Raw genomic sequence first — 24,227 nt, 5'->3', positions numbered from 1 at the left:
TGATACTGCACTCCCTGAGCTCCCAGCAGTGACATGGGAACCCCAATAATTCCATAATTCCACGGCTGTGGGAGCTCAGACATAACCTGGCAGCTCCTTTTGCTGCTCTCACACCCCAGCAAGGTGTAACCCCTGGCTAATTACTCCTGGGGAATTCATTACTGCTCCTGTACAACACCCCAAAGTGGAACTGGGACCAGTTCTCAAGGGACATGCAAATTAAAATTTAGATTAGCCTGGGACAGGAGCTAGAGCCACAGAGTTAGGTTCTGGAATTTCCATTTGTCAGCTGCCAGCTCCATCCTGGGAAGCTGCAGAACTGTGTGAGGCCCTGGAGAGCAAAGCAACTCATCCAGGGAATGGGCACTTGCTCTTCCCAGTATCATCCCATCCTGCAATGGTCTGTGATGTCAGAGACCTTACAGCTCATCTCATTCCTACCCTGCCCCTTTAATTACTTTGAAATGCTGTGAAAAGCACAGTTTGATTTTATATCACTTACTGACCCCACAGAGAATTTAAATTATGCACACAGGTGTGATTACTCCAAACTTAAACACCTAGTTTTCCTAAATTCTTCACATGCTGAAAAATTATTTCTCTCTTATTTTGGTCACTTCTCTCCCAGAGATTTGAGGGACTCATCAGGACCTGGAGGGACAGGACCCAGGGAATGGCTCCCAGTGCCAGGGGCAGGGCTGGGTGGGATCCTGGGCAGGAATTGTTCCCTGGCAAGGCTTGGTGACAATTCCTGCCTGGAAAGGGCTGCCCAGGGATTTCAAAGCCCTGTGGCTGTGGCACTTGGGGACAGGGGACACTGGTGGCCTGGGCAGAGCTGGGGATGGCTGGGCTTGATGGGCTCACAGGGCATTCCCAATCCCATTCTCAATCCCCTGTCCAGTCCCAATCCCAATCCCATTCCCAATCCCATGTCCAGTCCCAATCACATTCCCATCCCTATCCCCAATCCCTGTCCTATTCCCGTTCCTAATCCCATTCCCATTCCCCTTTCCAATCCCACTCCCACTCCTAATCCCACTCCCATTCCTAATCCTAATCCAATTTCCAATGCCAATGCCAATCCCACTCCTAATCTCAATCTCAATCCCACTCCTAAACCTAATCCCAATCTCAATCCCACTCCTAATCCCAATCTCAATCCTAATCCCATTCCTAATCCTAATCCCAATCCCAACCCTAATACTAATCCCACTCATAATCCCAATCCCAATAAATCCCAATAAATCCCAATCTCAATACCAAATCTAATCCCAATACCAATCCTAATCCTAATACCTCTCCTTATCCCAATCTAAATCCCAACAATATTCCTAATCCCAATCCTAATCCCACTCATAATCCCAATCCTAATCCCAACCCCACCCCCTAATCCTAATCCCAACCCTACTCCTAATCCTAATCCCACCCTAATCCTAATCCCAATCTCAATACCAATTCTAATCCTAATCCCAGTCCTAATACCAATCCCACCCTAATCCTAATCCCAACCCTAATCCTAATCCCAACACTAATCTCAATCCCAATCCTAATCGCAATCCTAATCCCAATCCCAACACTAATCCTAATCGCAATCCTAATCCCATTCCTAATCCTAATCCCATTCCTAATCCTAATCCCAATCTCACACCTAATCCTAATCCCAACCCTACTCCTAATCCTAATCCCACCCTAATCCTAATCCCAATCTCAATACCAATTCTAATCCTAATCCCAGTCCTAATACCAATCCCACCCTAATCCTAATCCCAACCCCACCCCTAATCCTAATCCCAACCCTACTCCTAACCCTAATCCCAATCTCAATACCAATTCTAATCCTAATCCCAGTCCTAATACCAATCCCACCCTAATCCTAATCCCAACCCTAATCCTAATCCCAAAACTAATCTCAATCCCAATCCTAATCGCAATCCTAATCCCAATCCCAACACTAATCCTAATCGCAATCCCAATCCTAACACTAATCCTAATCCCATTCCTAATCCTAATCCCAATCTCACACCTAATCCTAATCCCAACCCTACTCCTAATCCTAATCCCACCCTAATCCTAATCCCAATCTCAATACCAATTCTAATCCTAATCCCAGTCCTAATACCAATCCCATCCTAATCCTAATCCCAACCCCACCCCTAATCCTAATCCCAACCCTACTCCTAATCCTAATCCCATCCTAATCCTAATCCCAATCTCAATACCAATTCTAATCCTAATCCCAGTCCTAATACCAATCCCACCCTAATCCTAATCCCAACCCTAATCCTAATCCCAAAACTAATCTCAATCCCAATCCTAATCGCAATCCTAATCCCAATCCCAACACTAATCCTAATCGCAATCCCAATCCTAACACTAATCCTAATCCCATTCCTAATCCTAATCCCAATCTCACACCTAATCCTAATTACAACCCTACTCCTAATCCTAATCCCAATCTCAATACCAATTCTAATCCTAATCCCAGTCCTAATACCAATCCCACCCTAACCCTAATCCCAACCCTAATCCTAATCCCAAAACTAATCTCAATCCCAATCCTAATCGCAATCCTAATCCCAATCCCAACACTAATCCTAATCGCAATCCTAATCCCATTCCTAATCCTAATCCCAATCTCACACCTAATCCTAATCCCAACCCTACTCCTAATCCTAATCCCACCCTAATCCTAATCCCAATCTCAATACCAATTCTAATCCTAATCCCAGACCTAATACCAATCCCACCCTAATCCTAATCTCAACCCCACCCCTAATCCTAATCCCAACCCCACTCCTAATCCTAATCCCACCCTAATCCTAATCCCAATCTCAATACCAATTCTAATCCTAATCCCAGTCCTAATACCAATCCCACCCTAATCCTAATCCCAACCCTAATCCTAATTCCAAAACTAATCTCAATCCCAATCCTAATCCCAATCCTAATCCCAATCCCAACACTAATCCTAATCGCAATCCTAATCCCAACCCTAATCCTAATCCCATTCCTAATCCTAATCCCAATCTCACACCTAATCCTAATTACAACCCTAATCCTAACTCACTCCTAATCCTAATCCCAATCCTAATCACACTCATAATCCCAATCCCACCCCTAATCCTAATCCCAACCCTAATCCCACCCCTAATCCTAATCCCAATCTCAATCCTAATATCAATCCCAATCCTAATCCCACTCCTAAACCTAATCCCAATTCTAATCCCAATCCTAATCCTAATCCCAATCCCATTCCTAATCCTAATATCAATCCCTCTCCTAATCCTAATCTCAATTCCAATCCTTATCTCAATACCAATATAAAACCTAATCCTAATCCCAATCCTAATCCCAATATCAATCCCAATCTTAATCTCAATTCCAATCCTAATCTCAATACCAATATCAACCCTAATCCCAACACCAATCCCAACCCTAATCCTAATCCCAACTCTAATCCCAATCCCAGTCCTAATCCCAATCCCAGATCACTCAGGATCCCATATGGGACCAGCAGTTCCTGGGGCTGGGCACAAACAGCTCCAGAGACCCCAAAACCTCTGGGGGAACTAAAGGGGAAATTATTTAGGGTTCAAGAGGGAGGAATTGGGGAATCATTTAGGGTTCAGCAGGCAGGAATTGGGGAATCATTTAGGGTTCAGCAGGCAGGAATTGGGGAATCATTTGGGGTACAGGAGGCAGGAATTGGGGAATCATTTGGGGTTCAGGAGGCAGGAATTGGGGAATCATTTAGGGTTTATCCATATAAAATCACTATGGTTACACATTTCAATATATTTCATCACCATGTTAAATGTATAGATATAAAAAAATCTCAATATTATGTGTATCAAAAAATTATCCAAGGTAGCTCAGAATTTCAGGAAAAGGAAGCTACAGGTATGTAAATAATTATATATTAATATTTATACAAACAGTAATGTTATTAATAAGTATAGTGGTCATATTTATCATAACTATGGACATATTTATTATTGAGCTCATTCTGGGTTGTGGGGCTCCAAAACTTTGCAAATACACCAGGGAAGCCTGAATTAGACTGAAAACCAGGACAATCTCTGGTTTCACTGCAGGAGAGCAGCAGCTCCTCCCTGCTGCCCCTGGGCTCTCACCCCAGGAGCTGCTGAGCCACCAACACAAACACAAAATAAAAACATTTTCTGTAAACTAGGACTCAATTTCAATTTTAATAAAATTAACATGAAAGATTTGGGGAAGTTAAAAAAAAAAAGATTGGAAGGATAGAAGTGGATGAGCTTTAATGTCCCTTCCCATCCAAACCATTCCATGTTTCCACCATTTAGACCTTTCTTTGTATTGAAAACCCCAGCCTGGATTGATATGCATTTAAGGTAGCTGGTAGCTGGGATTAAATACTCCAGAAGTTTATTACCCACAGAGTTATAAAAAGAGAATTTTCCTTTGCCTCCCTGTATTCAGCCCAATTTTGTAAATTAAACAGCAATGCTATAATGGCTCTTCCTTATGAAGAAAACCATTAATTATAATCCTATCATCACCTGAACTTCTCTTTGAGTAAGTGAAAGCTTTGGCTTAATCTTTTGCCATAAAATAGATTTTTTTCTCCATAAAATGGTCCATTATTCCTTGAGCTGTGATTATCATCCTGCCATCAAACTGCTCAGATCATTTCTATAAAACTTCTTAATTTAGAATTTTCCAGGCATGTATTTCCAATTGTCAGGAGAATAAGAGAAAAATGCAGGATTGTCACAGTAATGTCTTTAAAGGTTTTGGATAAAGGTCCTGACCAAGCACAGGACTCATGGTCACTGTTTGGCTTTCTGGGAAGAGCAGCAGTGATGTGGAATTCCAGGACCCCTGAGGCTGGAAAAGCCCTCCAGGACAGAGCTCCCTGCCCAGCATTTCCCATCCCATCATGGATCCATCCTGTGCTGGTGTCTGTGCCCAGCTCCCTGCCCAGCATTTCCCATCCCATCAAGGATCCATCCTGTGCTGGTGTCTGTGCCCAGCTCCCTGCCCAGCATTTCCCATCCCATCCTGGATCCATCCTGTGCTGGTGCCTGTGCCCAGCTCCCTGCCCAGCATTTCCCATCCCATCATGGATCCATCCTGTGCTGGTGTCTGTGCCCAGCTCCCTGCCCAGCATTTCCCATCCCATCATGGATCCATCCTGTGCTGGTGTCTGTGCCCAGCTCCCTGCCCAGCATTTCCCATCCCATCATGGATCCATCCTGTGCTGGTGTCTGTGCCCAGCTCCCTGCCCAGCATTTCCCATCCCAGTCCCTGGGGTGCCCAGCAGCTCCCCCAGGGTGGTGCCTGGATCCCAGAGCATCCCTGCAGGTGCTGGACAGGATGGGGCAGCCCTGAGCCCCTGCTGCTGCTCCCAGCTCCAGCTCTCCCAAGTTTATCCCATCCAGGGATAAACAATAAACCCAGTCCAATTCCTCTTTAAACCCTTTGGCTTTTGCAGAACTGGAAAAGCCTCCTGGAGCAGTTTTGCTCCAGAGCCTGAACACCCCTGAGGGAATCAGCCCAGAGAGGTTGCTCATAATCCTTGCCCAGGAGGAATGTCCTTATCCATGACTAATGTTCCTGCCTGGAGAAATGCCCTGGACCCAGGAGGAACACCCTTGCCCAGGAGAAACATCTCTTCCCAGGAGGAATGTCCTTATCCATGAGGAATGTTCAGGAATTCCCTGACCCAGGAGCAGTTCCCTGACCCAGGAGCAGTTCCCTGACCCAGGAGCAGTTCCCTGACCCAGGAGCAGTTCCCTGACCCAGGAGCAGTTCCCTGACCCAGGAGCAGTTCCCCAGCCCAGGAGCAGTTCCCCAGCCCAGGAGCAGTTCCCCAGCCCAGGAGCAGTTCCCCAGCCCAGGAGCAGTTCCCCAGCCCAGGAGCAGTTCCCTGACCCAGGAGCAGCTCCCCTGACCCAGGAGCAGTTCCCTGACCCATGAGCAGTTCCCTGACCCAGGAGCAGTTCCCTGACCCAGGAGCAGTTCCCTGACCCAGGGGCAGTTCCCTGACCCAGGGGCAGTTCCCCGACCCAGGAGCAGTTCCCCTGACCCAGGAGCAGTTCCCTGACCCAGGAGCAGTTCCCTGACCAGGAGCAGTTCCCTGACCCAGGAGCAGTTCCCTGACCAGGAGCAGTTCCCTGACCCAGGAGCAGTTCCCCTGACCCAGGAGCAGTTCCCTGACCCAGGAGCAGTTCCCTGACCAGGAGCAGTTCCCCTGACCAGGAGCAGTTCCCTGACCCAGGAGCAGTTCCCCTGACCAGGAGCAGTTCCCTGACCCAGGAGCAGTTCCCCGACCCAGGAGCAGTTCCCTGACCCAGGAGCAGTTCCCCTGACCAGGAGCAGTTCCCCATACCAGGAGCAGTTCCCTGACTCAGGAGCAGTTCCCCGACCCAGGAGCAGTTCCCTGACCCAGGAGCAGTTCCCCAGCCCAGGAACAGTTCCCCAGCAGGATGCCCTCACCCATGAGGAGTGCTCCTTCATCTGGTGCTGGTTGCTGTGGGTGCCACTGGCATGGCCCCTCCAGAAGCAGTTCTGGCACAGCTGGTAGTTGTGGCACTGCTGGCAGCGGTACCTGAAGCCCATCATGCTCTCACAGTGGCAGTATGAGCACTCCACTGGGTGGAAGACTTGGAGAAAAGGAAAAAAAAAAAAAATTAAAAAGCTTCCAGACTACCCCCAGCACTTGTTATTTGGGATTCTGAGGCAGAGCGGGGAAATTTGGATCCATTAACCCTCAGGTGAAGGTGCTGCAAACACAATTCCATCTCACATGTTCTCACCACAGGTGTGTCCCTCCCTGGGCACACTCAGAGTCCCCCAGGGAAGCAGCAAAGTTGCATCACACCAGGAGCATCTGGCTGGATTCTGCCTAAGGAGAGCCCTGGGCTCAGAGTCACCTCTTCAAAATGGCCAATTCCTGGTCCAAACCACCCTTCACTCCTCCCTCCTGCACCTCCACAGCTTCCAGTGAGGAATCCCCTCTGAATCTGAACCCAGAGAACTCAGGCTGCTCTGACCTGCAGGGTGGGCTAAAACAAACATCAATAAATGCTCCTTCCCTGTTCTACCCATGGATGGACACTCCTGCTGCACTTTGCACTCCTCTTGCACTTTGGAAGAACCCAAAGAGGAATGTGAGCATGAGGGGAGGCAGATGAGATCTCCCCATGGCAAATCCTGAAATGTCAGGGACAAAGCAGAACCAGGGCCTGCCCACCCTGCCAGGGAACAATTCCTGCCCAAGATTCCAATATCCCACCCAGCCCTGCCCATTCCCTGGGTCCTGTCCCTCCCTGCCTTGTCCCCAGTCCCTCTGAGCTCTCCTGCAGCCCCTTCAGGCCCTGCCAGGGGCTCTGAGCTCTCCCTGGACCCTTCTCCTCTCCCCTGAGCCCCCCCAGCTCTCCCAGGCTGGCTCCATGTCCTCCCTCACTTCCCAGACCTGCCCCCTCTCCTCCCTGGCTCTGTGCAGAGATTGCTGCTGATAAAGGGGAGCAGAAGAGCTCAGAATTCAGACCCTGCCATCCTGATGTGCCACCCTGGAGCAATAACAATGTTCTGATAACAGAACCCACGAGGCACAACAGGGACAGAACTCCCTGTCCTGCCCAGGGCACAGCCCCAAATGATGGATAAGGACAAGATTGGAACAAGCAGGAGCAGGGATTATTAGATCAGGGAGCAGCAAGATGGGAACAAAAGAGCAGCTTTGGCTACATGCAGAGGGTTTTTTTTTTTTACTTTTTGTCTGTTTTGGTTTTTTAGCTGTTTTTTTGGTTTTTTTGCTTGTGGTTTTTATTTTCTGTTGTTGTTTTCTTGGGGTTTGTTTGTTTAGCTATTTGGGAGGTTTGTTTATTTGGATTGGTTTGTGGTGGGTTTTTTATTCATTTTCAATTTTCTGCAAGGGCCAAAGTTTAGCTTTGGATGGGAAAGATCCCAGTGAAGGGGAGCAGCCAGCCTGGTCCCCTCCTGCTCCTGGCTGCTGCCAGGGGATGCCAGGATCAAATCAGGATCCTCTTTTCCCTGGAGTTCACCCAACATTTTACCCAGAGGAGGAACTTCCTCACCTCCTGGGCACCATTTCCCATAGGACTTGACACCAGGAAATGGCCACCATCAAAATAAACTTAAAAATCCCAGGGTCACTGAGGCTGGAAAATCTCTCCCAGCCCATCCTGTGTCTGATCCCTCCCTGTCCCATCCCAGAGCCCTGAGTGCCACATGCACCCCCAGGGATGGGCACCCCAAAGCTCCCTGGGCAGCCCCTGCCAAGGCCTGAGCACCCTTTCCATGGAGAAATTCCTGCTGCTGTCCAAGCTGAGCCTGCCCTGGCCCAGCCTGAGCCCATTTCCCTTGTCCTGTCCCTGTTCCCTGGCAGCACAGCCCGACCCCCCCTGGCTGTCCCCTCCTGGCAGGGAGTTGTGCAGAGCCACAAGGTGCCCCTGAGGCTCCTTTTCTCCAGGCTGAGCCCCTTTCCAGCTCCCTCAGCCTCTGCTGGGGCTCCAGCCCCTTCCCCAGTTCTCTCAGGCTCAGGAATATTCAGACAATGTGGTTTTTCTGCCACTAAATGCTGTCACACAGAGCCAGAGCCCACCCCACCCTCCCAGGACACTCTGAGCCCCCCTGGCAGGCTCTGGGACAGGGCTGGCTCCATGAGCAAGGACAGAGCATTTCCCACAGGAGAATCTTGCATTTACCATTTTCAACGTGGGCCAGTCTGTGCATGAGGGGCAGCCACACAAGGCACTGGGGAGGAGGATCAGCCATCAGCGTGTCCAGGAACATGTTCAGCATCACCTTCTTCTGCAGGGAGAACACAGGCACTGCTGCCTCACAGAAAACACACCCACCTCATCCTTGCCTTGGCTTCTAATGCAGGAGGTCACCAGGGCTGTGTGTTTATCTGTTAACCCAGCTGGGGCAATCATCTTTATCTTCCCACAGCCCATTCTCCCTCCAGGAGATATCTCCTGTTCATGGCTCAGGTGTTAAAAACCAGCTGGGGCAGTCATCTTTACCTTTGCCATGACCCACCCTTCACCCAGGAGGTATCACCTGTTAATGGGCCATTGTTAAAAACTGGGTGTGGCAGCGATTCTTATCCCTGTGGGAGATATCTCCTGTTAATGGGCCATTGTTAAAAACCAGCTGAGCAATCATCTTTATCTTCCCACAGCCCATCCTCCCTCCAGCAGATATCTCCTGTGCATGGCCACTGAGTCCCAGGGCATGGCTGATAAAATTCCATCATCCCACTGGGAGATGCTCCAGCCAGGGCAGGAGCCAAGCCTTTCCTACCCAGAGAAAAACTGACATTTGGAACACCAGAGCAGCCTTTCCCCTGGATTCCAGAGGAAAACCAGACCCTTGCACATCATCCCTGGAGCTTCAGAGGAAACTGCCCCTTCTCCAGGAGCACTGCTCCAGCTGAGCCACATCTGCCCCTGCAGGAGGATGCAGCACCATGGAATGGGACTGTGCCACCACCCTGACTGACTGACTGTGCCAGCTTGGATTCTGACTCTGGCAGGGTTGGGATTGTTCTGGGTAATACTGCATTTCTATTTTAATTGTCCTAGTCAAGAACTGTTATTCCTATTCCCAAATCTTTGCCTGGGAGCCCCTTAATTTCAAAATTACAATAATTTGGAGGGAGGGGATTACATTCTCCTTTTGAAGACAGGCTCCTGCCTTCCTTAACCAACACCTGCCATTCAAACCAGGACAATACTGCAAGAACTGTTCCAGCCTTGGAACTTCTCTGGGACACAACTTGTGCCTGCCAGGAATATTTCCTGCACTGTCACAGTCATGGAATCAGGGGATGCTTTGGGTGGGAAGGGTCATCAGAACCCACCCCTGCCATGGCAGGGACACTGTCCCAGCTGCTCCCAGTGTCCAGCCTGGCCTTGGGCACTGCCAGGGATCCAGGGGCAGCCACAGCTGCTCTGGGCACCCTGTGCCAGCCCTGCCCACCCTGCCAGGGAACAATTCCTGCCCAGGATCAAATGTAAATCTGGAGCTTCAATGATTCTGAAATCAAAGGCTGCTTCCTACTGTGTCATATTCCAAATATGATAATTGCTAATTAACTTATATTTAGTCGCTATAAATTTTACATCAAATGCTGCAGAAATGTTTCTTCTGGAGCATCATCATGCCCAGAGTCTAAACATTTAATTTTAGGCCTTAGATCAATCAAGTTCATGTTTACAGCTGACTTAAGGATTATTTATATTATATACATTACCTCAAACGAGAAACAAATCATTGGAACAATTAAAATACAAGTGCAGTGGAATTAAAAATAAACTGGTGCACAGGAGGTGTTTATTCTGAACAGATCCTGGAAGTGACTTGTTGAAACTAATTGTCTTAACACAGTGAAAAAGCTTTGAGAAATCCAGGGAAATAGGAAAAATGGCATGTTTTATGTTCTGGAAAAGAAATGAGTCACTCCTGCTGCTCTGAAGGGGAATAGGGGAGGCCCTTCAAGGGTGAAAGGACAGAAAACCCTTTAATTGCTGATTTTGGCTGTTTCAAAGTGCCTGGGCTGTGCAGGGGACCCCAGTGCTCCACAGCCCCAATGCTCTGGGAATGCCAAATCCTAAATCCCTAATCTCAAAAGCCAAATCCTGAATCCCAAATCCCGAATCTCAAACCCCAAACCTTAAATCCCAAACCCCAAATTCTGAATCTCAAATCCCAAACCCCAAATCCCAAACTCCAAGTCCCAAATCTCAAACCTCAAGCCCTGAATCCCAACTCCCAAACCCAAATCGTAAATTCCAAATCCCAAACGCCAAATCCTGAACCCCAAATCCTGAATCCCACTTCCCAAATCTCAAATCCTAAATCCCAGATCTCAAACCCTGAATCCCAAATCCTGAATCCCAAACTCCACACCCCAAATCCTAAATCCCAAATCCCGTATTCCAAACCCCAAATCCCAAACTCCAAACCCTGAATCCCAAATTCCATACCTCAAACCCCAAACCCTGAATCCCAAATCCCATATCCCAAATCCCAAACTCCAAATCCTGAATCCCAAACCCCAAATCCTAAATCCCAACCCCCAATCCCACACCCCAAACCCCAATTCCAAACCTCAAACTCCCACTCCCACAATCCCAAACCCCAAACCCCCAATCCCACACCAAACCCAACCCCAAACCCCCCAATCCCAAACCCCAATCCCAATCCCAAATCCCACACCCCAAATCCCAATCCCAAATCCCACACCCCAAATCCCAATCCTAACCCCAATCCCAATCCCAACCCCAATCCCACACCCCAAATCCCAATCCCAATCCCAAATCCCACACCCCAAATCCCAATCCTAACCCCAATCCCAATCCCATACCTGCTGTGGGAAGCAGGCGCATGGTGCGTGCTCCGTGTAGCCGAAGGAGGGACCAAACCCCACACCCCAATCCCACACCCCAATCCCAACCACAATCCCAACCCAATCCCCAATCCCAACCCAAACCCCAATCCCAACCCCAATCCCAATCCCATCCCCAATCCCATACCTGCTGTGGGAAGCAGGCACGTGGCGTGTGCTCCGTGTACCCGAAGGAGAGACCGAAACGCCAAACCCCACACCCCAAACCCCAATCCCAATCCCAGTCCCAATCCCAACCCCAACCCCAATCCCAACCCCAATCCCAATCCCAACCCCAACACCCAACAGCCAATCCCACACCCCAACCCCAATCCCAATCCCATACTGCTGTGGGAAGCAGGTGCGCGGCGCGTGCTCCGTGTACCGAAGGAGGGATCCAAACCCACCACCCCAAACCCAATCCCAATCCCAATCCCAATCCCAATCCCATCCCCAATCCCATACCTGCTGTGGGAAGCAGGCGCATGGTGCGTGCTCTGGTACCCGAAGGAGGGATCCAAACCCCACCCCAAACCCCACACCCCAAACCCAAATCCCAATCCCAATCCCAATCCCATCCCCAATCCCATACCTGCTGGGGAAGCAGGCGCGCAGCGCGTGCTCCGTGTACCCGAAGGAGGGACCCAAACCCCAAACCCAAACCCACACCTCAATCCCAATCCCAATCCCAAACCCCAATCCCACACCCCAAACCCAAATCCCAAACCAATCCCAATCCCAATTCCAATCCCATCCCCAATCCCATACCTGCTGTGGGAAGCAGGCGCGCAGCGCGTGCTCCGTGTACCCGAAGGAGTGGATCCAAACCCCAATCCACACCCCAAACCCCAATCCCAATCCCAGCGATCCCAATCCCAGCGATCCCAATCCCAAACCCAGCACCCACAGCCAAATCCACACCCCAACCCCAATCCCAATCCCAATCCCAATCCCATCCCCAATCCATACCTGCTGTGGAAAGCAGCGCGCGCGGCGCGTTGCTCGTGTAGCCGAAGGAAGTGGATCCAAACCCCATAATCCCAAACCCCACACCCCAATCCCCAAACCCCAAATCCCAATCCCAATCCAAATCCAATCCATCCCCCAATCCCATACCTGCTGTGGGAAGCAGGCGCGCAGCGCGTGCTCCGTGTACCCGAAGGAGGGATCCAAACCCCACACCCCAAACCCCAAACCCCCACCCCAAACCCCAAATCCCAATCCCAATCCCAATCCCAAATCCCCCAATCCCATACCTGCTGTGGGAAGCAGCGCGCGCGGCGCGTGCTCCGTGTACCCGAAGGAGGGATCCAAACCCCAAACCCACACCCCAAACCCCAAACCCCAAACCCCAAACCCCAATCCCAATCCCAATACCCAACCCAATCACCATCCCATACTGCTGTGGGAAGCAGGCGCGCGGCGCGTGCTCCGTGTACCCGAAGGACGGCCCCTCGAACACGGCCGTCGGCAGCTTCAGCACCTCCCGCAGCAGCTGCTCAAACTTGCTGAAAACCATCAGCCCATTGGAATCTGAGATCTGAGAGAAAATATCTGTAAGAAAATACAATGAGAGCCCCCAGTAAATATGGGATTGCTGCGGGCCCTGTGCCCCGGGGAGACCCTGCCCTGCCCCTGATCACTGCCAGGATGGGGCAGGGCAGCAGGTCCTGACCCTGCTGTGAGGGGACACACCCTGAACCTACAGAAACCCCACAGAGGCTCCCAGAATGGAAATGTGCTCTGGCAGAGCTCTGGGGAAATGGCACACTGAGGGCATGGGGAGGAAGGGACACAGAATTCCAAAAAAATCCCTCCCAGCCCATCCAGTCCCTCCCTGTCCCAGCCCAGAGCCCTGAGTGCCACATGCACCCCCAGGGATGGGCACCCCAAAGCTCCCTGGGCAGCCCCTGCCAAGGCCTGAGCACCCTTTCCATGGAGAAATTCCTGCTGCTGTCCAAGCTGAGCCTGCCCTGGCCCAGCCTGAGCCCATTTCCCTTGTCCTGTCCCTGTTCCCTGGCAGCACAGCCCGACCCCCCCTGGCTGTCCCCTCCTGGCAGGGAGTTGTGCAGAGCCACAAGGTGCCCCTGAGGCTCCTTTTCTCCAGGCTGAGCCCCTTTCCAGCTCCCTCAGCCTCTGCTGGGGCTCAGCCCCTTCCCAGCCTCTCCAGGAGCTGGTGGAACCAAGGGCAGTGAGCTCATCCCCAGGGGAATGGCAGGGGTGGCACTGGGTCATTTTTAAGGTCCCTTCCAGCCCAAACCACTCTGGCATTCTCAGAATGTTTGTGATGAGAGGAGTTCACACTTTTGAAGCAGCTCTGTGGGCACAAATGTGTTCCTGAAAGCAAGAAGGGGCTGAGCAGATGCTCCCAGATGTTTCTAAGGACGAGAGGGGGGATGTGCTGCAGAGGACCCCCTCCTCTCTGAGCCTCAGGGGTCCCTGATCCCCCAACCCACAGCTCAGGTGTCCCAGCAAAGGCAAATCCCAGGGGCAGGGATGCAGAGATGGATGTCCCAGGAAACAGAACTGTCCTGGGATCCAAAATCTGCCTGAAAGGGATCACCCTGAGAGTGCCCTGTGTATCCCAGAGTCAGGCACTCTCTGAGGGAGGATCCACAGTCCAGAATTCCCTAAAATGTGGCAGATCCCAGATCTCAGCAGCACTGAACCCTCTCTGCTGTTACTTCAGGCACCATCAGCATTCAACATCAAAAAGCACATGCTGCCAGAAAATAAACTTCATTTCAGTGACCAAAAAAAGGAAAAAAAAAAAAGACACTTCCAATAAATGGAGAAATTACCCCAATTTCCTGAAAGAATGAGTTCAGGAACTTAGTTAAGAGGGAGAAAGCCACCTGGAGTTTGCATCACTGACTAAACAGAGCAGCTTGAACTGAAGGTTTCTTGAATAATCAGAAATAAAATATATGTTACAAAATAAAATGTATTAGGTTATAAAATAAAGTGTATTAGGAGAAATGGAGGGAAAAGAAAAAAAGAATATTTAATATGGTGTGTTTCTGCATTTTAGAAAAGAAGCCAGGTGGGAAATTTAGGCTGAACTTGGAATTGTGGGAAAAAAGTCAGGATGAAAATACACACAAAATGAAAACAACTAAAACTAGAGAGCCAAAATTCCAGAATCCTCATCTATAGTGGGAGCAGGACCCTGCAGAAGTGGCCCCTGCACAGGAGCTGAAGGTGTGCAATGCACCTGCCAGGAGGGATGGGAAGGACATGGCAGGGACACAACTGTGTTTAAATTGGGATGAAAATTCCTGGGTGTGCTCAGGTGTGCTCAGCTGGGTCAAGTCATGCTGAAGAGAGAGGAATTAAAATACTGAAAATGAGAGGGAACAGCCCAGGCTGTGCCAAGGGTAAAATAAAACCCCACCAAACCCCACCAGGGTTTGTCTTGCAGTTTAAAAAGTGGGTTTGTTGTCCAAGTGGGGAACCAGCAGGGAAATTGGAAATGATAAAAAGCAGGATAGAATTTTATCCTTTCCAAGGGCAGTTCTGGTGCCAGGATGAGAAGGAACAGCCTCAGGCTGTGCCAGGCTGGACATCAGGAGGAATTCCTGCCTGGAGAGGGTGCTCAGGCTTGGAGGGGTCCCAGGATGTGGCACTCAGAGCTCTGGGGACAAGCTGGGCACAAATCCCTGGGCTGGGAGCATTTTCCAGCCTCAGAGATCCTGCATCCTGCACCACGAGGAGAGCACATCCCAGAAATTCCAGAGGGCCCCTGAGGCTGTGCCATGGGCACAGGGACACTGCCAGGACATGCCACTGTCCCCAGCAAGGGCAGAGCCAGAGCTCCACCATTCCCACAGAGCAGGGGATGAGGAAACATGAACAATCCAACTGCAGGATCCCCAGAGAGCCTGCAGCCTGCCCAGGGCAGGGAGCCTGGGGGGAACCTCTGGGCAGGGAGATTTTGGGGGTGCAGTGGGGCAGAGATCAGGGAGATGTGGGAAGGGGGGAACTGAAGCAGCACAGAATAAAGCTCAGAGTTAAAAAGGAATCAGGGAACAGCTGAGGCAGAGATCAGGAGGCTCCTCCAGGGCACATCAGGGGGTCAGGGGGCTGCTCCAGGGCACATCAGGGGTCAGGGGGCTGCCCCAGGGCACATCAGGGGGATCCAGGGCACATCAGGGGGTCAGGGGGCTGCTCCAGGGCACATCAGGGGGTCAGGGGGCTGCTCCAGGGCACATCAGGGGGGTCAGGGGGGGCTGCCCCAGGGCACATCAGGGGGTCAGCACTGCTGGGAACAGGGAACTGCTCAGAGGGGAAGGGACAGGGCTGGGAGCAGCCTGGGGCAGTGGGAGGGGGCCCTGCCATGGCTGGGGGGCACGGGGTGGGATTCCCACCCAAACCATCCTGGCATTCTACCTCAGAAGCTTGAATGACACTGAGAAGGTGCAGAGAGCCTCAGGGGAAGCAGAACATTCACAGGAGCCTCCAACATCCTCAAAGCAGGGAAATGGTGACAAGTGGGACATTCCCACTGGAAAATCAGCTTAGTTCTCCATGTAAAAAGTGCCCAAGAGCTCAAACTAAAGAAATGAGCTTGGGAAGCCTCCTCAGACCTGAACTGGGGATAACCAGGAGCTGGAACATGGATAAAACATCCCTGGAGGTGTCCCAGGATGTGGCACTGACAAAGTGGGGACTGGGCACAGCTTGGACTGGATGGGCTCAGAGGGATTGTCCCACCTTAAAGACTCTGGAATTCTGCTTGGATTTACAGCACAGCTCCAGGTCAGAGTAAAGATTCAGCAGAGAGAAAAAAAAAAAAAAAAAGAAAAAAAAAAAAGAAAAAACTCCTTAGAACTGAACATAACAAAGGAGAGGAAAGAGTCCCTGAGGCTGGGACTCCTCAGCAGTACTCACATCTGAGCTTGTCCAGGATCTTCCCCCCACACATGGTGGCCAGCATGGCTTTCACTGAGAACACTGTCAGCTTCCCATGGCCCTCACTGCAGGGAAAGAGAGAGAGTGAGAACAACTGGGGATGCCCAGGGAATGGAAACACAAACCCTCAGAGCTGGGGGAACCACAACACTGGGAATAACAACAACCACCTTCAGCCACTGCCACCAGCATCTCACAGCTGGAGCTCAGTGTGCTGCACAGGGAATTGGGACTGGCATGGGAAATACAGGGAGAGCACAGGATGAGTGTGGGGAGAGCTGGAAAACCAGAACTGTCCTGAAGGGAGTGTCTGAGAGCTGGAGAGGGGCTTGGGACAAGGGACTGGAGGGACAGGAAATGGTTTGGGTGGGAAGGGACCTTGAATGTCCCCCAGTGCCACCCCTGCCATGGGGACACCTCCTACTGTCCCACTGTCCCCAGTGTCCAGCCTGGCCTTGGGCACTGCCAGGGATCCAGGGGCAGCCACAGCTGCTCTGGGCACCCTGTGCCAGCCCTGCCCACCCTGCCAGGGAACAATTCCTGCCCAGGATCCCACCCATGGGAGCCATTCCCTGGGTCCTGTCCCTCCCTGCCTTGTCCCCAGTCCCTCTGAGCTCTCCTGCAGCCCCTTCAGGCCCTGCCAGGGGCTCTGAGCTCTCCCTGGACCCTTCTCCTCTCCCCTGAGCCCCCCCAGCTCTCCCAGGCTGGCTCCAGAGCAGAGGGGCTCCAGCCCTGCAGCAGCTCTGCTGCCTCCTCTGGGCTCTGCAGCAGCTCCAGCTCCTTGTGCTGTTGGAATCCCCAGGGCTGGGGCAGCTCTGCAGGTGGGGCTCACCTGGGCACAGGGGCACAATCCCCCCTTTCCTGCTGCCCACACTGGGCAAAGCTCACCTGGAAATTCAAAATGAGTCATAGTCTCACCTTGGAATTAGCTCCCAGAAAAAGCAGTGCCCAAAGCCATCAGTGTCTCCCCCAGGACACTGGCTGCCCTTGGGGGCTCTGTCCTGGTGCCCCCTGACCCTGTGTTCAAACTGCCCCCTGCAGTTTGCCCACCCCCCTGTGCCAGGGCCATTCCATCTGAGCCCCACCAGAAGGGAAAAATGCAAAACCTTCCACGTGATCTGGAACCTCCTGTAAGAACCAGGACTGGAGGCAGAACTGGGGACTGGTTCAAATCAGGCCAGGCCTGGGAGGCTCCTTCCTCCCCCCACACCCTCCCAGGCTGGCTGTGCCTCTGCCAGCTCCTCAGCCAGCCCAGGACTCTGCCCCTCTCTGCCCAGGGTAGGGGTGGCACTGGGTGACAGGCACAGCCCCTTCCCACCCAAACCCTTCCAGGACTGTGGGATTGCTCCTGCCAGGGACTGTTAAAGGTTCTGATGGTGCCTCTGTGAGACCCCTGTGACTCTGTGCACCCCAGCAGCTCAGGGATTCCATCCCAGCAGGGATGGGCTCTTTTCCCTGCCTGCCGTGCTGCTCAGCTCCTGGAGAAGGAGCCCCGGCCCTGCTCTGCTCTGCCACACCCCAGCTCCTCCCTCGGGCAGCTCCAGGCACGGGGAGGCACAGAGCAGCTGCTGCACCGTGCTGGGATCCAGGAGATCCTGCTGGGATCCAGTAGCTGTGCTGGGATCCAGGAGCTGTGCTGGGATCCAGGAGCTCTGCAGGGATCCAGAGCTGTGCTGGGATCCAGGAGCTCTGCAGGGATCCAGAGCTCTGCTGGGATCCAGGAGCTCTGCAGGGATCCAGGAGCTCTGCAGGGATCCAGGAACTCTGCAGGGATCCAGGAGCTCCTGATGGGATCCAGGAGCTCTGCTGGGATCCAGGAGCTCTGCAGGGATCCAGGAGCTCTGCAGGGATCCAGGAGCTCCTGATGGGATCCAGAGCTCTGATGGGATCCAGAGCTCTGATGGGATCCAGAGCTCTGCAGGGATCCAGGAGCTCTGCAGGGATCCAGAGCTCTGCTGGGATCCAGGAGCTCTGCAGGGATCCAGGAGCTCCTGATGGGATCCAGAGCTCTAATGGGATCCAGAGCTCTGCAGGGATCCAGGAGCTCTGCAGGGATCCAGGAGCTCTGCAGGGATCCAGGAGCTCCTGATGGGATCCAGAGCTCTAATGGGATCCAGAGCTCTGCTGGGATCCAGGAGCTCCGCAGGGATCCAGGAGCTCTGCTGGGATCCAGGAGCTCCTGATGGGATCCAGAGCTCTGCTGGGATCCAGAGCTCTGCTGGGATCCAGAGCTCTAATGGGATCCAGGAGCTCTGCAGGGATCCAGGAGCTCTGCTGGGATCCAGGAGCTCCTGATGGGATCCAGAGCTCTGCTGGGATCCAGAGCTCTGCTGGGATCCAGGAGCTCTGCAGGGATCCACACAAGGCAGAGCTCACAGGGAACAGTGGGGAACAAAAACCTGCCTCTAACTAAAGCCTCCCTGTTGTGAGGCAGCTCCTCCAAACAGGAGCATCCCTGGGTTTAAATCCTGTATTTTTTAAGTGAGCTGCCAGAGACTTGTCTGAACTAACACCAGATCAGGACAGGACAGAAACTGCCCTGGTTCTGCTGGCACAGGACCTGCTCTGAGCTTGCTGCTGGTTTTATTCTCCTCACTGGGACAGGGACTGTCCCCAAGCCTGGACTCTCTGACCCAGCTTCTGTTTAGTGGCAATAGAGAGTTGTCCCATCAGGAGAGGATCAAAGTCTGGACATGACAAACACAACATCTGCTTGGCACACTCAGGGCTGAGGAAATCCCCTCTGTGGGGCAGAGCAGAACCAGATCCCAGGGGAAAAAAACATTTGGAGAAAGGCAAGACCAAAAGTCAGCAATGCCAAGCAGAGCAAAGGACCTGCAGGTGCTGCTCAGAGAACACAGAGGGGCAGAGCTACTCCAGATCAGCAGAGAGGCTGTGAGAGAACACAAACCTGGCATGAGAGAGGCCTGGACACAGCCCTGAGCAAGAAATGCAGCTGGGAAATGACAGTCATGGGGCATCCCAGCCCAGGTCAGGGATCCCAGCCCAGGTCAGGGATCCCAGCCCAGATCAGGGATCCCAGCTCAAGATCAGGATCCCAGCCCAGATCAGGGCTCATAGCTCAGGTCAGGGATCCCAGCTCAGATCAGGGATCCCAGCTCAGATCAGGGATCCCAGCCCAGATCAGGGCTCATAGCTCAGGTCAGGGATCCCAGCTCAGATCAGGGATCCCAGCTCAGATCAGGGATCCCAGTTCAGATCAGGGATCCCAGTTCAGATCAGGGATCCCAGCCCAGATCAGGGATCCCAGCTCAGATCAGTGATCCCAGTTCAGATCAGGGATCCCAGCCCAGATCAGGGATCCCAGCTCAGATCAGGGATCCCAGTTCAGATCAGGGATCCCAGCTCAGATCAGGGCTCCCAGCCCAGATCAGGGCTCCCAGCTCTCAGTCAGATCAGGATCCCCAGCTCCTCCCAGCTCTCAGCTCAGATCAGGATCCCCTGCAGCCCCAGCTCCCCCAGCTCCCAGCTCTCAGATCAGGATCCCCATCTCCCCCATCTCCCCCCATCTCCCCCATCTCCCCCAGCCCCCCCAGCTGTGTCAGGCAGGCCAGGCCCAGCCCCTGGGCAGCCCCAGCAGGCAGCAGCAGCAGCACTGGCCTGTCAGAGGCTGCCAGGATGAAGTTGAGCAGCAGGCTGATGGAGTGCTCCACGCTGATGTGCTGGGTGGAGGGCAGGCGCTTGCTCAGCTGGTAGTAGAGGGAGGAGATGATGGTCTCCAGCCTGGACACACTCAGCTCTGTGCTGGGCTCCAGAGTGTTCAGCCCATTGTCTCTGAAGGCTTCAATCATGTTCCAGATATCCACCAGGTGAACTGAAAGGGAAACAATCCACCTGTGCTCTGCCAGCCCCCTGTGGCACTGCCTGGGAGGGGGGGCAGCAACACCACTGGGCACAGAGACAGACTGAGCTCCTCCTCACAGCTGTGCCCAGATGTGCCCTCACTGCACCTGCAGCACCTGGGCAGCTGAAGGAGCAGAGCCCTGCCCCTGAGCATGCAGTGCTGCAGCCACCAGCCACAACTCCTCCCTGCAGGGCTGGCACAGGGTGCCCAGAGCAGCTGTGGCTGCCCCTGCATCCCTGGCACTGCCCAAGGCCAGCCTGGACACTGGGGCTGGGACAGTGGGAGGTGTCCCCATGGCAGGGGTGGGAATGGGTGACATTCAAGGTCCCTTCCCAACCCCAAACCAGTCTGGGATCTGATGACACCCTAAACCCACTGCACACTCTGAACACCCTCATGCTCACTCATATGGAAGGAGGAACTTGATGTTCCAGTCAAACTCTGACTGTTTCCAGTTGATCCAGTTCCCAAACCCAGAGCATAATGTTTTATAAACACAGGGCTGGGGCTCTACAGCACTGCCCTAAGTTTCTCTGCTGGATCTGAGGAGTGTTAACAACGTGCAGAAATCCTTCTCCAAACCACAGTAAGTGATCTGCACAACCACATTAAACAATATTTTGAAATGTTCCCAAGCTTTAAGGTTTGCAGGAGAGTGGAGAAGACATCTAAGGATCAGCAGCCACCCAAACTGAACAGGATCCAGCAGCCAGAGCAGGCCATGGTCAAACTCCCTGCTGGATCTCCCCACAGAAAGCTCTGCAGGCACTGTCAGCTCCTGCCTCTCTTACACTCAACTAATTTTGTATTTCTCACATGAAACCCTCCCATGAACCAAAACCACGCTGTCCCCACCCTCTGGAGCAGCCTGTGACCAGAGAGAGCCCAGAACTGCCCCATCCCAAATCCCAAATCCCAAATGCAGGGGTGGCAGAGGGCCCAGGGCTGTGCAGAGCTCTGGAACTGCCTGCTCTGTGCTCCCTTTAAAACTAAGCTGAAATCCCAAACCTGCAGCCAGGAGCTAACACTGGATCCAGGACTGAGCACAGGGATCTGGGCTATGGCCACCACAGCAGGGACACAGCAGGGACATGTGTCCTGCTGGCTCCTCAGCCCTTCTCCTGCCTCCTTCTCTTCATCCTCAGCCCTTGCCCTCCTCCTCCTCAGCAGTTCCTGGCCCTGGGATGAAGGATCTCCTCCCAGCCATTATCCTGCTCTGCTCTTTGCTGTGTGCAGCTCAGCTGGGGCAGGGCACAGAGTGCATCCTGCTCACCTGGGGCTCACCTGTGCCCTGGGAGCTGTCCCAGCTCAGAGCCCAGGGCAGACAGGGGGAGAAGCTGCACTGCCCAGAGCTCTCTGATGCCACAGGACTGCTCCAGGCAGGGATATCCCTGTGCTCCCTGGGGTTCCCTGGGAGGAAACAGCCCCTCACACAGCTTGAGCCCATCTCCACCCAGCTCTGTGGGCAGCCAAACACCACAGTTCCCTTGGACTCCCCATTTCCTAACCCTACAAATAAACCCAAAGATATCCCAGAGCAGGGGGCACGCACTGCTGCCTCTTCTCAATGCCACAGCAATGATCTGTGTGAAGAGCAGCTGGAGGGCTGGCCCTGCTGCAGGGCTGCAGGTGTGGAGCAGCCATGCAGGGCTGCAGGAGTGGAGCAGCCATGCAGGGCTGCAGGAGTGGAGCAGCCATGCAGGGCTGCAGGTGAGGAGCAGCCATGCAGGGCTGCAGGAGTGGAGCAGCCATGCAGGGCTGCAGGAGTGGAGCAGCCATGCAGGGCTGCAGGTGTGGAGCAGCCATGCAGGGCTGCAGGAGTGGAGCAGCCATGCAGGGCTGCAGGAGTGGAGCAGCCATGCAGGGCTGCAGGGCTGCAGGAGTGGAGCAGCCATGCAGGGCTGCAGGAGTGGAGCAGCCATGCAGGGCTGCAGGTGAGGAGCAGCCATGCAGGGGTGCAGGAGTGGAGCAGCCATGCAGGGCTGCAGGTGAGGAGCAGCCATGCAGGGCTGCAGGTGAGGAGCAGCAGCTGCACTCACGGTTGCATCTCTTCTGCACGAAGCGCAGCTTGCAGGCGGTTCTGTACGTGGAGAGCCGGATCACGTCAAAGTCCTGAGCTCCTGCAACACAGACACCTCTGAGCTGCTGCCCCTGCACCTGCCACACTGCTGGGGCTGGGGAAGGCTCCACTGGGTCCCCACACACAGCACACACCTGTGCTCAGGTGAGCCCCCACCTGCAGAGCTGCCCCAGCCCTGGGGATTCCAACAGCACAAGGAGCTGGAGCTGCTGCAGAGCCAGAGGAGGCAGCAGAGCTGCTGCAGGGCTGGAGCCCCTCTGCTCTGGAGCCAGCCTGGGAGAGCTGGGGGGCTCAGGGGAGAGGAGAAGGGTCCAGGGAGAGCTCAGAGCCCCTGGCAGGGCCTGAAGGGGCTGCAGGAGAGCTCAGAGGGACTGGGGACAAGGCAGGGAGGGACAGGACCCAGGGAATGGCTCCCATGGGTGGGATTTGGGCAGGAATTGTTCCCTGGCAGGGTGGGCAGGGCTGGCACAGGGTGCCCAGAGCAGCTGTGGCTGCCCCTGGATCCCTGGCAGTGCCCAAGGCCAGGCTGGACACTGGGGACAGTGGGACAGTGGGAGGTGTCCCCATGGCAGGGGTGGCACTGGGGGGGATTTGGGGTCCCTTCCCATCCACACCACCCCATGACTCCATAACAATGCTGCTCTGGAAACAAACCAGCACAAATATGTAGGTTTAAGCCAGAGCTCCCTCAGTGTGTAGCTGGAATTAAGGACAGGCTGTCCTAATCCAGGAGCTGCCTCCAGTCCTTGCAGGACAGCAGGACAAGGTGATGTCATGCAAACAGAACTTCTTAACTCTTCCAGAGGACAGCCCTGCACAAACCAGCCCCCAAACCATTTCTCAACTCTCAGCAGCATTGCAGGGCCATTTTTTACATTTTTTTAACACCAAAGGTGCTCTGTGTGTTGTCATTATTCATTGACATAGTTGTTCACAAACCTTGGGCATAGATGAGAGGTGTGAACATTCCCTAAGGAATCCCCCAAACCATGGGATAAATGACCTTCCCAGGCCATTTATAAATGGGATAAATGTCCTCCCCTTGGGCACTCTCCTCCTGAGATGATTTTCCCTGCATGGGGCCCGTGGGATAGGACAGGATGATCTGGAGCAGCTGGCACAGGGAAACTCTCAGTGAGGAAAAAATGACATTATGTTCTTCAGATTTCCTACTTACTCATTTCCATGAACAGCTGCCTCTTCTCTGCCATGGTCCTCCTCCTCTTCCCACTCTCCTCAATCATTCTGGAGACACAAATGGCAAACACTGCTTGTGTTAGAATCCCTGTCACAGGAGCAGCTTGCTGTGAGCAGCAGGATTGTGTCCCTCAGTGGGAACAGGGAATTCCAGGACACAGCCAGACACCTCTGCTCATTCTCCCATTCCACATACACTCTTCAGCCTTGGGAACACCCTCCAGGGCAGGGCACAGCACAGCAAACATTCACTCTGAACACCTCAACTGCTTTGGTTTGGAAAGCTCACAGCTCCATGAATACAGGCAGCAATATCCCACAAAGAATTCCTCTGTGTCCAAGGGGTTTTGTCTGTAAAGCACAGAGCAAGTCAGGAGCAGCTGAGCCAAAGAAGGGGAGATGCTGCAGGATTTGGGGTCAGGAGGGACCAGTCAGGACATTCCCTTCCCTGGCTGACAGGAGTTAGTGATTCCCCTTCCCTGCAGCATCACAGAACCCTCAGCTTGGAAAAGAGCTCCCAGGATCTGTGGGGGTGCTGGCTTGAAACAAAACTTGATAAAATACACTTAACTTTGAACCCAGGCACCTGAGGCCTAATGGCATTTGTCAGGGAAGTGAAGAATTTCAAATGAATTAAATTGGAAATAAAAACTTTGCTACAGAGGCCTCCCTTTCTAGGAAAACAGATTAAAAGTGACAGGAGCAGGGTGGAGCTTGTACCCCAAGGTAAGGGGACACAGGGACAGCACAGCAGCTCTCAGGGCTCATTTCAC

At 53.2% G+C, this 24,227-nt stretch overlaps 2 protein-coding genes across 2 annotated transcripts in view; one reads left to right on the top strand and one right to left on the bottom strand.

The window, feature by feature from the left end:
• The window catches only part of OST4 (oligosaccharyltransferase complex subunit 4, non-catalytic), a 220,721-nt gene that overhangs the window by 127,430 nt on the left and 69,064 nt on the right, over positions 1-24,227 (top strand). The window lies entirely within an intron of this gene.
• DTNB (dystrobrevin beta) overlaps positions 1-24,227 on the bottom strand; it is a gene marked incomplete at its 3' end in the record, with an annotated part of 83,331 nt that overhangs the window by 47,168 nt on the left and 11,936 nt on the right. Inside the window, exons 3-9 of the mRNA XM_079298277.1 lie at positions 23,435-23,502; positions 22,217-22,297; positions 19,934-20,147; positions 16,292-16,377; positions 12,801-12,955; positions 8,715-8,820; positions 6,481-6,647 (exon numbers count right to left, since the gene is read on the bottom strand). Coding sequence (XP_079154403.1) covers positions 6,481-6,647; positions 8,715-8,820; positions 12,801-12,955; positions 16,292-16,377; positions 19,934-20,147; positions 22,217-22,297; positions 23,435-23,501 — 876 coding nt within the window. The 5' untranslated portion in view covers position 23,502. The remainder of the gene's footprint in view (positions 1-6,480; positions 6,648-8,714; positions 8,821-12,800; positions 12,956-16,291; positions 16,378-19,933; positions 20,148-22,216; positions 22,298-23,434; positions 23,503-24,227) is intronic.

Source organism: Erithacus rubecula, assembly GCF_903797595.1.
Source record: "Erithacus rubecula genome assembly, chromosome: 2".
Lineage (NCBI taxonomy): Eukaryota > Metazoa > Chordata > Aves > Passeriformes > Muscicapidae > Erithacus > Erithacus rubecula.
This window is presented reverse-complemented; position numbering and strand designations above follow the sequence as displayed.